Source organism: Pteronotus mesoamericanus, unplaced genomic scaffold (genome assembly GCF_021234165.1).
Source record: "Pteronotus mesoamericanus isolate MK-2021 breed Mesoamerican mustached bat unplaced genomic scaffold, CSHL_Meso_final scaffold_85, whole genome shotgun sequence".
NCBI classification, from domain to species: domain Eukaryota; kingdom Metazoa; phylum Chordata; class Mammalia; order Chiroptera; family Mormoopidae; genus Pteronotus; species Pteronotus mesoamericanus.
This window is the reverse complement of record NW_026555329.1, coordinates 60947771-60960098: the sequence shown is the minus strand read 5'-3', so window position 1 is coordinate 60960098 and position 12328 is coordinate 60947771. Positions and strand designations below refer to the sequence as shown.

The 12328-nt window shown below is 38.1% G+C and overlaps 1 protein-coding gene across 1 annotated transcript in view; it reads left to right on the top strand.

The window, feature by feature from the left end:
- Window positions 1–4607, top strand: part of IQUB (IQ motif and ubiquitin domain containing) — a 69291-nt gene extending 64684 nt beyond the window's left edge. Inside the window, exons 11-12 of the mRNA XM_054564210.1 lie at window positions 531–716; window positions 4425–4607. Of these exons, the coding sequence (XP_054420185.1) occupies window positions 531–716; window positions 4425–4607 (369 nt within the window). The remainder of the gene's footprint in view (window positions 1–530; window positions 717–4424) is intronic.
- Window positions 4608–12328: the final 7721 nt, after the last annotated feature.

The following is a 12328-nucleotide window of genomic DNA, read 5'->3' as shown; positions in this document are numbered from 1 at the left end:
ACTTCTTGATAAAAAGCTGTTTCAAGAGTTTAGCTAATATGGTTTAAATAAAGTTTAAAAACAGTTACTTAATTCCCTCTTCCCTCTTTTTCATTAAAATAAAAAAGCCTTTTCAATAACACCAAGGAAATTGTTTATTTTTAATTAAATTTCAATTTCCTCATTTGTAAAATGGGATTAAAATAATGTACAGTAACCCTGAACATAAGATGATAGTCACTAATACATTTTGAAAAATACTTAATACCATATCAGTAAATGTAAGGTAAAATTAGCATATTGGAAGAAATATATATAGCTTACTCTGGGTCAAAGATGAGGTCATGAATGTGAGATTGTTAACATAATTTGGGCAAAATGAACAGATATTTGGTGGAAAATAAGGAACAATATAGCACTGAAAACCTTACCAATAGTATTTCTCTTTTAAAAATATACATAATATAATTTGTCTCCTTAACTAATATAATAACCTTAAATAACTTTTATGTTTATAAGAAAACATTTTTCAAACTTATTTTGACATGCAGCTGCAAGATATTCAGTACCTGACTGAGAACATCTGGGCGTCCCAGTCAGCACTCAGTGCCTGGAATGACCTCAACGACCTGGCCATGGTCAGGTGGGACAAGTCCCTGGAGTGGTCCCCCTGGAACTGCATTCTTCTCACCAAAGATGAAGGCGCTGCTCACCTCAAGCTAACAAGTGTTGAAGAGGTAACAAAGTTGAACTTTTGGGGGGGAAGTTAACTTAATCATTGGAATTATTAGAGATAAAGTGACTGCCTTTTAATACATTCCTTACATAATTTAAATACTTCCACTGGATTAAGAAACAGAGAACCCATGGATAACAGTAATAAAATATGTGGATGGCATGTGTGGCAGAGATTGACATTAAAGGGAAGCCAGGGCACATGGAAGGTGAGGATAAAAGATCTGAGGGTCTGTACAAGTAGCCAGACATGATAGTACTCCCTGTAATAATAGCAAGTTTAAGCATATTAGTTCTACAGGAGCAGAGATTTTGTTAGGTTGTGTCTCTAGCTGTAATACCTGCAGCAGTGTCTGCCACAGATTAGGGGTTTAGTAAGTATTTGTTGAATGAATACATGAATATTACCACTAGATAGGTATTGTAGAACTAAAATCTGTCCTCTGATTAATCATCATGAGTCTGATAATTAATCCTCAAATTAATTCTGTTCATAATTCTGTGCTCTAAATGACAATCATACTCATGGGGTATAGCTTTGAGGATCCATTTTTTATTTGCTTCCAACCAACCAGGAGTGGGGAAAGCACTTAAAAAATTAAATACCACTTAATTTCAGTAATTTACAACATGTAATCTCTAAAGCATTTTGATGAAGGGAATTGAGGAGTCCCTGATGAGTTCTCAGAGAGCTCCATTTACACTACGCTCCCCTAGAATTCTTACTGCTGATACTGATTCTTTGCCTTCTGTTGATTAAATTAATGTATTTAACTCCATGCAAGATATCAGCTAAGAGAAAATAAAGAAATGATTTCAAATATAACAGTAATTTTGAATAGTGCTCCTCATGGCCTGTGTTTTTATTGGGGAGAGGGAAGTGTAAAGAGGAGAAACTAGTTAAATCTTTAGCTTTTTTGAAGAATTTTCCAGTAGAAGCCAGGCTAAGAAAAATTTTACTTTAGGTATTGAAAGAAAGAGAGCAAGAAATTGAAGCTGTGTTAAATATCGTATTTAGTAAACTAAGCTGCCTCATAAATATTTAATCACTGCAAGCATAGCCAATACTGAAAAAATCATTTCATCCAGCACCCTTAGGCAGATTGAGGTTCATTCACAAAGCTAATATTATACTGCTTCTTCAGTTAATCCATACAGCACCTGTTGTGTATTTAATCAAATTACTGCAGTATCAAATTAAATGTTCTATCCACATCCAGGATGCTGAGCTTATTGAATTTCTGTAAAATAGCTAAGTTTCTCAACTGGGGAAACTCAAAACAAAAATTGCCTCCTTTAGGGTTTTGGCTGGTGTAATCTTTTAAGTATTAATACTTAACCTAGTTAAGGAATAATTGGTCTTGCAGCAAGTTCAAGCATTTCCAGAATTTTCTTAATGCACAGATATTTGCTTTCTCAGTAAATAAAAAAAAAAAATTCAGAAGTTAAAATAATCTTGACTCCCAGTAATCATGACACAAAGTTGTAGGAAAAGCATGGAAAAAGGCTTCTATTCTTTAAACTGTAAATGAGGCAGAGCAGTTTCTCGTCGTGTGCACATTGGCCAAAGTAAGAACGATAGTGGATTTAAAGTCAGGATACATGGCCCCATATTCCCCATTCTTGTCACTAACGATATGAACAACATTAAAGCTGCCCTCTTTGCTTTATCTGTTTTTATAAAGGTTACCTGAAAACATGGAATTAGTATAGAGTACCCCAACTTTGAATTCTGGCTCTATCACTCATGAGCTGGGAGAAGTTACGCAAGCTTGTTAATAATGTCTTGGTGCTCTGGTTTTCTCATCACTATAAAGGGAATAACATAAAAAGTGGGTAATAGATATTGGCAGTCTTTTCGTATTATTCTTTAAGAGTTGCTTATTATTCCTTTAATTGTATGAACCATAACATGCTTATATAATTTTTAAGGATTACTTTTTGGCTCTGTAAAAGCACTTTGAAAGCCTACAAAGTCCTGTATATATATAATTTAATGCTGCATACAGAAATGAAATAATTTTTCTTGAATAAATATGGGCTAAGAGGTGATGCAATGAAGTTAGATTAGTGCAAAGGATGACTATTTTGACCTGTTAAATTTGTCTGTGGAGAAGAAAATTTAAAATAAGCCCAGGATACTCCTACCTAGTACTTTCTGCGAGAATATTATATTTTTTGGCTCCTTTTCTCCAGGGATTTCTTTACTTTTGATTGACACTACGGAGGGGAGGGATCTTTCGAGAGAGGATGTCTTATTCTCAGAACACAAATTTTAGGAGGAGGTACAGGCAGTATCTATCATTTGGTTGAAAAGAAGGGTCCGTTACTATTAATAAAGAGAATAGATGGTATTTGTTAATTCAATCAGAATTTAGTTTTGAATGTTCCACATACTGTGCTAAATCCTTGGAGAAAAACACAATTCTTCATTGTTTGAGTTGCATGAGTTCAGCTGCCAGTAATAGACTAAGCAGTTTACAGTGACTTAATCAAACGGGGGATTAGTTTTCTTGTGTAACAAGAGGTGCAGAGGTTGGCAGCCTGGGCTGGTTTGGTGGCCCTGCAATGCTCTCACAAACCCAGGTCCTCCACCCTTCCCCTCTGCCATATTTAATCTTTAGCTTTTGTTTTCCTGCTTGTAGACTCTTAGAGATAAGATAGCTACTCTAACTCCTCCCAGGTACGGCAAACGTCTAAACGTGCTGGACAAGTCTTTTCACTCTTGATAAGCTTTCCTGTGAGTGCTAATGACTTTTAATTATATGTGTATGTATAATGGCCAGAAACTTGTCACATGGCCACCTATAGCAAGAATAAATGCTAGGAAAGCGGAGCATGATGTCACAAAATACAAAACCAGGCCCCTATACAAAATCAGGCCTCTAAATATAAGTGGGAGAGAGAATGCCACTGGGTTGGCAACTAGTAGTCTGCTGCTCTCTCTAGAAAACTGATTGTCTCACAGTCATGTGACAATGTTATGTGAAAGTTCAAAGTGCTGCTATAGCTGCGGGGAGACAAGAAACCTATTAACTGAGAACAAATAAAAGTAAAAAAGCACAAAGACTTGATAGGCAGGCATGTTATTTTCTGATTAGAAGCCAGAAGAGAGAGAATGCAAGGATTCCTAAGATGGGAACCTGGGGCAGTAAAAGGGGCAACCAAAGAGAGGTTTGCATTGTCACAACACCAACGCGATCTTTCCTTTGAACTCTAGGGATACGGGAAGGACCAAGTTTGGAAAATAAAGTCAAGCTGCTAATTGTATCAGTGTTGAAAGAGGCTTAGGAGAACCACAGTGACACAAGTGCCTTCTTTCGAACCTCATGGTGACGAGATACACAGCTATGGAAAAGGCCCAGTTCGAGACTTCAAGTTTTCTTTATCATGGAAGAGATTCTCAAGAGTATAGTGAATTTCAAGGCAGAATAACCTAAATATTACAATTAAAATACATAAAAGTGTTTGCAAGTACGGAGGCCAGAAGGTTTAGGTTGGAGTCAGATTGAGTTCAGAAGGAGAATCAGGAGAGCCTTGCAGGTTAAAGCATCATAGCAACTGAGCCCTGAAAAATGATAGACAGAAGGGAAGAAATGTACTCGGGGCTCAAAGAACTAATAAGCAAAGGCATTGAGGCGTGAACCTGTTTTTACTTGGCAAAATATATCTGTGACATGTAATAGAATTTGATTTTCTTTTCTTTTCAGGGATATGAACCCTTATTTATTCACAAGATCCAGCACAAGCATATCCTGGCTAAGAACTATTTTTCTCAAATTCCAGTCCTGGCTGCATTTATACTTGATGATGCTGACATAGCTGAGATCAGAAAGAAATATCACCCAGAAACAACACCTAAGATTATAGAATCCCCAAGGCCTAATGCTTAGAAGACCCAGGAGTATTTGTCTGATGATCAGCATTTTTGTCTACTGCTACTAGAGTAATACAGAGATCACACAATATAGAAATAGAACTTTTAAAGTTGACTTTAAGTGATTTTAATAGTATCATACGTTGTATAAAGAGAAGACATCTCTGTATATGTGCTTTACTGTGAGACGATTGATGTTAAAATATGATTTTGTTACTAAAACAATATTTTAAAAAAACATTTTACATATTTTTACATTAACATTTAAAAAATTTTCACATGCATTATAGTTAAAATTAATAGATAAAAGCTAGGCTTGACTTTCAACCCAAGAAATGTATTTTAGATAATATGTATTTACAGAAGAATAGCCAGTATACAGGTGGGTGGGAGGAAGCATTATAGAATTACCTTTTTTGAAAATCTTTACAGGTAAGAGAAAAGACACTATTTTTAAGGTAGGGATTCAAATTTTCTCTTTTTATCTTCACTTTCACCTTCCATCCTTCTCAAAATCCCAAGCGAACAACTGAAACGATTTATAAACAAACAAGTAAAGGTACATTCTATGCTGGAAAACGGGGTAAAGAGTGGAACTACCTTCCTATGGGAGAAAAAATCCTAGTGGGGCAACAATGAAAACTCTGTAGAAGGATTAAACTTGATCAAGGAACAATAATAATCCCTTTCTCCAATAAACCAAAAGAATAACCTTGACCATATGCATATCAAGGACCTACAATGATGAACTAGGGTTTATGAGTCAGTCTTAACAGGAGATAGTCTTAACACTCCGAATTTACAAAGGAACTTATAAAGTGTGGGCAGTGTGTAAGGAAACTAAATTATAGTACAGGAGCCCAGGGCCAGTATGAGATAAAGGATGTCTACTCCTTGTCTCAAATGAACTGGGGAGGCAGGGTTCTGGAAACCCAGAAAGAGAATGAAGAAGGTAACCGAGAAGACCAGAGACCAGCCCTAGGGTGACCTCATGAACTAGAGAAATAAATACTCTGATCCCACACCGCTCCCTTCCTCCAGTCTTCTGCTTGAATTTTCCATTGATGGAACCCCACCTCCCCCAAAAGCAGAAGAAATACAAGTCTGTTGACATAATGCATACAGCTTCAGGACAAAGAGCAAAGTAGAAAATGGGGAGAGTGGATCTGGATGGCTAAGTAGACGTTAATGAGCTAGAGAGAAAAAGATAAAAGGTGAAGATCTATAATTCAAGTAGCAATATTTCACACTGCAACACAATTATATAAATGTATATTTAAGGTTAACAGCAGGAAGGTACGTAGAAAAACAAGATTAAAAATATCATGGTGCATAACTTTAAACAGGTTAAAATTCTCTAGTAAAGGATAGTTATTCTCATAGTGCATCAAAAGAGTGAGATATATGCAGTATAGCAGGTATATACCCCAAATAAAATGACATATAAAGATTAAAAATTATCAGTCATATGCAAATAGACAAAAAATGGTGGCAATAATATCAAAGACGAAATTGGGAAGAAAAATTTCAGAGCAAAGGGAGTTATTTATCTTGATAAATTGTAATTCACAATAAAAATGAATAATTAATCTCTGTTGGATACAAAGTTGGTTTAAAAAAGTCAATTGAGAATTATCCATAGGCTTCTCATGTTTCTGCATGATATTTTGAGCAGAGGCATTTTATGTTATGCAGGACTTATTTTCAAGGGTGTTTGTAAAGCAAAGAGACTTGGATGGTATACTTTTTATGGTTCATTATGAAAGATTCAGAGTATCTGAGCCCAGGATTCCTATCCTGTAATGCAACTCATGGGTGTGCATGTGTTACCTGGACTTTGTGTCACCTGGACTTTGTGTCACCTGGACTTTGTGTCACCTTGAAGGAATTAGGTCAAAATGCTTATATTCTGTCTGCTGCTATTTCTGTGTCCAATAAACTGTGCTTCATCTCTGACCCAGGAACCTTGTATCTTCTGTCATCTATGAAATTGTAGCAGGCAAACTTGTTAGCTTGCACTTAGTATAGCATTCCTGACCCTTCACAGTTCTCAGCAAAAATGACCTCATAAATGGAAAAAAAAAGCTAAGAGGTAGAAACCTCTTAGTAGTGTTCAGGAACACTGTGTGCTTGATTACAATTCCCCACCCTCTTGAAGCGAGGCATGCTTTGCCCAACTTAATGCAAGTCAAATTGTGTCACTTTGGAGCATTGAATGAATAAATAATTACAATTCTATAGATATTCTTCTAAGAAATAGAAAAAGAGTGAATACTCCCCAAATCATGAGGCGAGCTTATCCTTGATATCAAAAATTGACAAAGATAGCGCAAGAAAGAAAATGATAGGCCATTTTCACAATGAATATGGATGCAGAAACCCTAAACAAAATGTTAGCAAACCAAATAAAAGTTATTAAAAGGTAAAACAGATGGCTTCGGTGGGATAGTCTTCATTTGCCTCCTTAGATCTACCTCCCACCCTTCCCCTCTCTCCACTTTGTGCCCTTGGAGGCTGATCTTTGTGCACTGCATCAATGAGCACATAATGTCCTCCAGTTGTGTTGGTCAGTGGGAAACAGCAGCAGGAAATTCGAGGTGTGAAAGAAAGGCAACGATCGCAGCATGTCTCCCCTTCGCTTCTCCCACCTGAGTTTTGGTCTGTTGTCAGTGATTGCATTCTTCTTCCTGAGACCACATCTCTGGTGTATAGTCGTTCCTCATATGCTACAACTCTGAATTCTGGGACTCATGCCTTGTTACTTCTTCAGCTTATGGGTGATAATGTCTTTCTTTTGTAAGTAAGTTTAAGGTGATTCTCGTTTTTTATTTTGATTTCCTTAAACAGTGATCTCTCCTTGTAAATAGTCCTTTTACTAAATACTTCTCAAATTAACTAGTTTGAGTGTGTCACCAGGTTCCTGCTGGCCCCTGGCCCCAGCAAATGGACTTTAACGTGGAATCCTAGGCTTGAACTGCTCATACATTTGGAGAGCATATGAATAACCTTCTTGTCAGGAGGACATGGGACACTGGATGTATGCAGCATGTGGTAACATCATGATTACTCAAAATGTCCCAAGCAGAGCAATAGAATGGGTTGCACAGGGAGTGGAAGTGTAGGGAGATCAAGTGGCTGAGCCAGTTTGTCACTTTAATGACAAACGTTATGGCACAGGATGGTATTTCTTACTCTAGAAAGGGTTCATAAAGGAAAGAATAATTTGAAAGCTCTGACTAATCAACACAAGGCCCAGACAGAAATTTAGAAAGCCTTTATGATGACTCTAAAGAAAGTACTTATCTCCTGTATTTATAGGACAGAGGTGACTGAGAGTTAAGTCTGGAACCTGATTTGGAAGTAAATAATATAACCAGAGATAGAAACAGTAACTATTAAGACATGAGTCTCCCAATTTAGAAGACCTGTTAAGAAAATCTTTATTTGTATGAGAGATGATTTATCTTGTTAGGTGGAAATGTAGGAAGCTCAAATATGGAGAGAAAATTGCAGAGAGGAGCTGAGTGGCCAGAGAGGTCCGTTCTGCCAGGTGTCAGCTCATGGCCTCTCAGCTCTAAATCCTCAGCTTCAAGGCCTTCTTTGCCCTACTTTTGGTACTGAAGCTGGACTCATACATAGTTCCCCTTGGCAGCTGGCCACATGTTAGGTATTTGCAGTGGAGGTTGCTGGAGAGATGATGAAGTGAGGGACTTAGTTTTCTGGTCTTGTGTGCTTTTTCGTGCTCATTCCTATAGCATGCATTGGGGAGCAGTGAGCGGAACACCCTGTGATCAGCGATTTTTGCCAACACCTTCCCGGCAGGGAAGTCTGCTATGGTGCTGCAAGCCTGGAACAGGCACTGAATATTGTCAGAACCCCAGGGAGTGGCTTCCCAGTGAATCTTGCCTGAAAGTTGGTGGGCAACTTCCTGCTTGCCAGAGCAGGCTTGCAGCACCATAGCAGACTTCCCTGCCACATGAACACCTTCTTAAACAAAGTCTGACTCAGCTTCATCTTGAACATTCATCCAAATTTGCTTCTCCCTTGGGTGATCTGCCTCCATGTTAGAGGAAGTGACTGTTCCCTACCTCTGCTGCTCTTAAATTCTTCATGCAATTCTCTTAGTAGTAATCTCTTGTTATTGGAAAAGAATTCTTTATATTAAAATTTCCATGTTCAAAATAGAGTGGTGGTTTGGTTTGGTTTTGTTTTGTCTCCTGATCTGACCGTGACTGACATAGCAAGGAATGTTCAGATTCTCTAAGTAAGACACTATTCGTTGCACGCTGTGTCTAACCCACTATAAATAGACACAATGCTGAATGGGCTTCTGAGATTCTAGAGGCAACATGTACCACATTTGGGTATGCTGATCCCCAAATGTGGGCATTTATTGAGTAAATCTTAAAGCTGCCAGGTTTTAAACAAATAGGTCACAAGACGCTGGCAGAGTAGGAGGGTCTTTCTCATACCTTCCGGAACCAAACTGGAAATAAAAATAAAGAGGGGACCAGACACCTGAAATAATCAACTGAAGACTACCCGAAGAGGAGACTTTTTAACCAAGAATAGGCAGAAACTACCTTGCGATTGGTAGGAAGGGCAAGGACATGAAAGGGGCTGGCCCTGCCCCCACTGGCAGAAGGCGGAAGTTACAGCTCAGCTGTGGGGGCTTCTTCCTGAGAGACCTGAAGCCGGGACCCCAGACCATGCTCCCAAACACAGAACACCAGGGCTGGGATTAGCCACCCATGCAGCATCCAGTGGCAAAAGGCTGTGGGGGTTTGTCTGCCAGGGAGAGATGGAGCCTGCTGGAGACAAAGCCACTGTTTTTTAAGGGGCCAAAGCACGGACTTTTCATTTGCAGCCACTCACCTTGGGCTCTGGCAAAGGGAGGAGAGCATATACTGGAGTCGCCTGAAGAGGGTCTGGACTAGGGGACATTAAGGAGAGACGGGGACTGGCTGCTGGGATTCCTGTGCTGGGACAACTCCTGATCCTCAGCAGCCATTTTTCTTGAGAAGAGCAATCCCCTCCCAGGGGAAAAACAATTACCCTACCCTGCAGGATACCATTTGCTCCACCCTCTGGAATCCTGCTTGCCCCACCCTGCATCTCCCCCCCCCCCCATCTTAACTCCTGCTGAGGAAAGGACAGCAAAGGCAGACTCAGGGTTGTTAGAGATCGACTTTAGGTGTAACCATTCCTTACACTTTCCTGGGAAACGGACTGGTGATTACCCCTCATGGGAGAGCCATAGAAACACCCTCTTGGTTCCTGGAATACCTGAACTCTCGACTTTGGAGGCCCCACCCACTTTCCTAGTAAGGGCTCTGCTATGCTGAGTTCAGGGAAATAATCCAGGACAGACACAGATGTGTGGCTTGAGTGTAGGGAAACACACTTCACCATCTTCTTTAAAGTATGAACAGCACCTCCCCTTCCTGGGAGATCCAGAGGTCCCATTCTCCTGATTCTGCCAGAAACCTTCTCAGAAATAGCTGGGTCAGTGACTAGGCTAAGACTGACAATAGGCGGGCAGGCAGAGACAGGTAGAGGCAGATACTGTAGTGTCTTGGGACAAAAAATTTACACAGGTGAAAGTCAAAGGATGGCAAAAAATATTCCATGCAAATGAAGATGAAAAACAAAAAGTAGGGGTAGAAATACTTACATCTGACAAAATAGACATCAAAACAATGCCTATCAAAAGAGGCAAAGAAGTTTACTACATAATACTAAAGGTATCAATCCAACAAGAGGATATAACCCTTAAAACATATATGCACCCAATATAAGAGCACCTAAAAGTATAAAGAAAATTTTGTTGAACTCTAAGGTAGAGATTGACAGCGATATAGTCTCTGAAGGGAATTTTTGCACACGACTGTCACAAATTAATAGATCTTCCAGACAGAAACATCAACAAGGAAACAGCGACATTAAATGACACACTAGATCAAATGAATTTAATTGACATTTACAGAACATTTCGTCCCAAAGCATCAGGATACACATTTTTCTCAAGTGCACATGAATCAACATGGATCATTCTCAGAGACAGATCACAGAGAAGGATAAAAAATAAGTCTTAACAAATTCAAGAAAATTGAAATTATATGTAGCATTTTCTCAGATCACAATGGCATAAAAACAGAAATCAACCTCAATAAAAAAAGTCCTCAAAATCTTTCAAATACATGGAGAGTGAATAACATGGTATTAAATAATGAATGGGTTATCAATGAGATGAAGGAATACATTTAAAAAAATACCTGGAAACAAATGAAAATGAACACACAACAACCCCAAACTTATGGGTCATAACAAAAGCATTCCTGATAAGGGAAGTCAATAGCAGTATAGGCCCACCTCAAGAAGATGGAAATAAATAACCTAACCCTACACCCAGAAGAACTAGAAAACAATAACAAACAAAGCCCACATGAGTATAAGGAAGGAAATAATCAAGATCAGAACACAAATAAATGACATAGAGAATTTTTTTAAAAATTCAAAAGATCAATGATTCCAGGAGCTGGTTCTTTGAAAAGATAAACGAAATCGCAAACATTTAACCAAACTCATCAAGGAAAAAGAGAAGACCCAAATAAATAAAATCAGAAAAGAAAGAGGAAAAGTAAAACTGATACCACAGAAATACAAAAGATTGTAAGAAAATACTATGAACAACTATATGCCAAGAAATTGGACAACATGAACAAAATGGATAAATTTCTAGAAACATACAATCTTCCAATTCAGGAAGATGCAGAAAACCTGAATAGACTGATAACAAATAATGAAATTAAAGCAGTAATTAAAAAAAAAAACCAGCACTCAAAAGCCCTGGACATGATGGCTTCACTGGTGAATTTTACCAATCATTCAGAGAAGAACTAATACCTGTCCTTCTCAAACTATTCCCAAAAATTCAAGAAGAGGAAAGATTTCCAAGCTCTTTTTGCAAGGCTATTATCCTAAACCAAAACCAGGTAAAGACACAACAAAGAAACACAATTATAGGCCAATATCCCTGATGAACATAGATGCTAAAATCCTCAACAAAATATTAGCAAACCGAAACAGCAGCGCATCAAAAAGATCATACACCATAATCAAGTGGGATTTATTCCAGGAATGCATGGATGGTACAATGTTTGCAAATTAATAAATGCAATATATCACATAAACAACATGAGAGATTAAATTCACATGACTGTTTTTGATAAAAGCAGTCACCAAAGTGGGAATTAAGGGACCAAACCTCAACATAATAAAGGCCATATATGCCATATATGAAAAACCTACTGTCATCATCATGCTAATAGACAAAAACTAGAAGTATTTCCCTTAAGATGAGGAACAAGACAGGGATGTCCACTTTTACCACCCTCATTCAACATAGTACTGGAAGTCCTCATCATAGGGATCAGACAAGAAGAAGAAATAAAAGACATTTAAATTTGAAAGGAGGAAGTAAAAATCTCATTATTCACAGACAACATGAGATTGTACACATTGTAGAAAACCATGTAGGCTCTGCCAAAATACTGCTAGATGTAATAAATGAATTCCACAAAGTATCAGGATACAAAAATCAATACTCAGAAATCTATGGCATTTTTATATACCAATCGTGAACTATGAGAAAGAGAAACTAAGAAAACAATCCCATTTATTATCGCAACAACAACAAAAAATATGGTGCCCAGGAATAAATTTAACCAAAGAGGT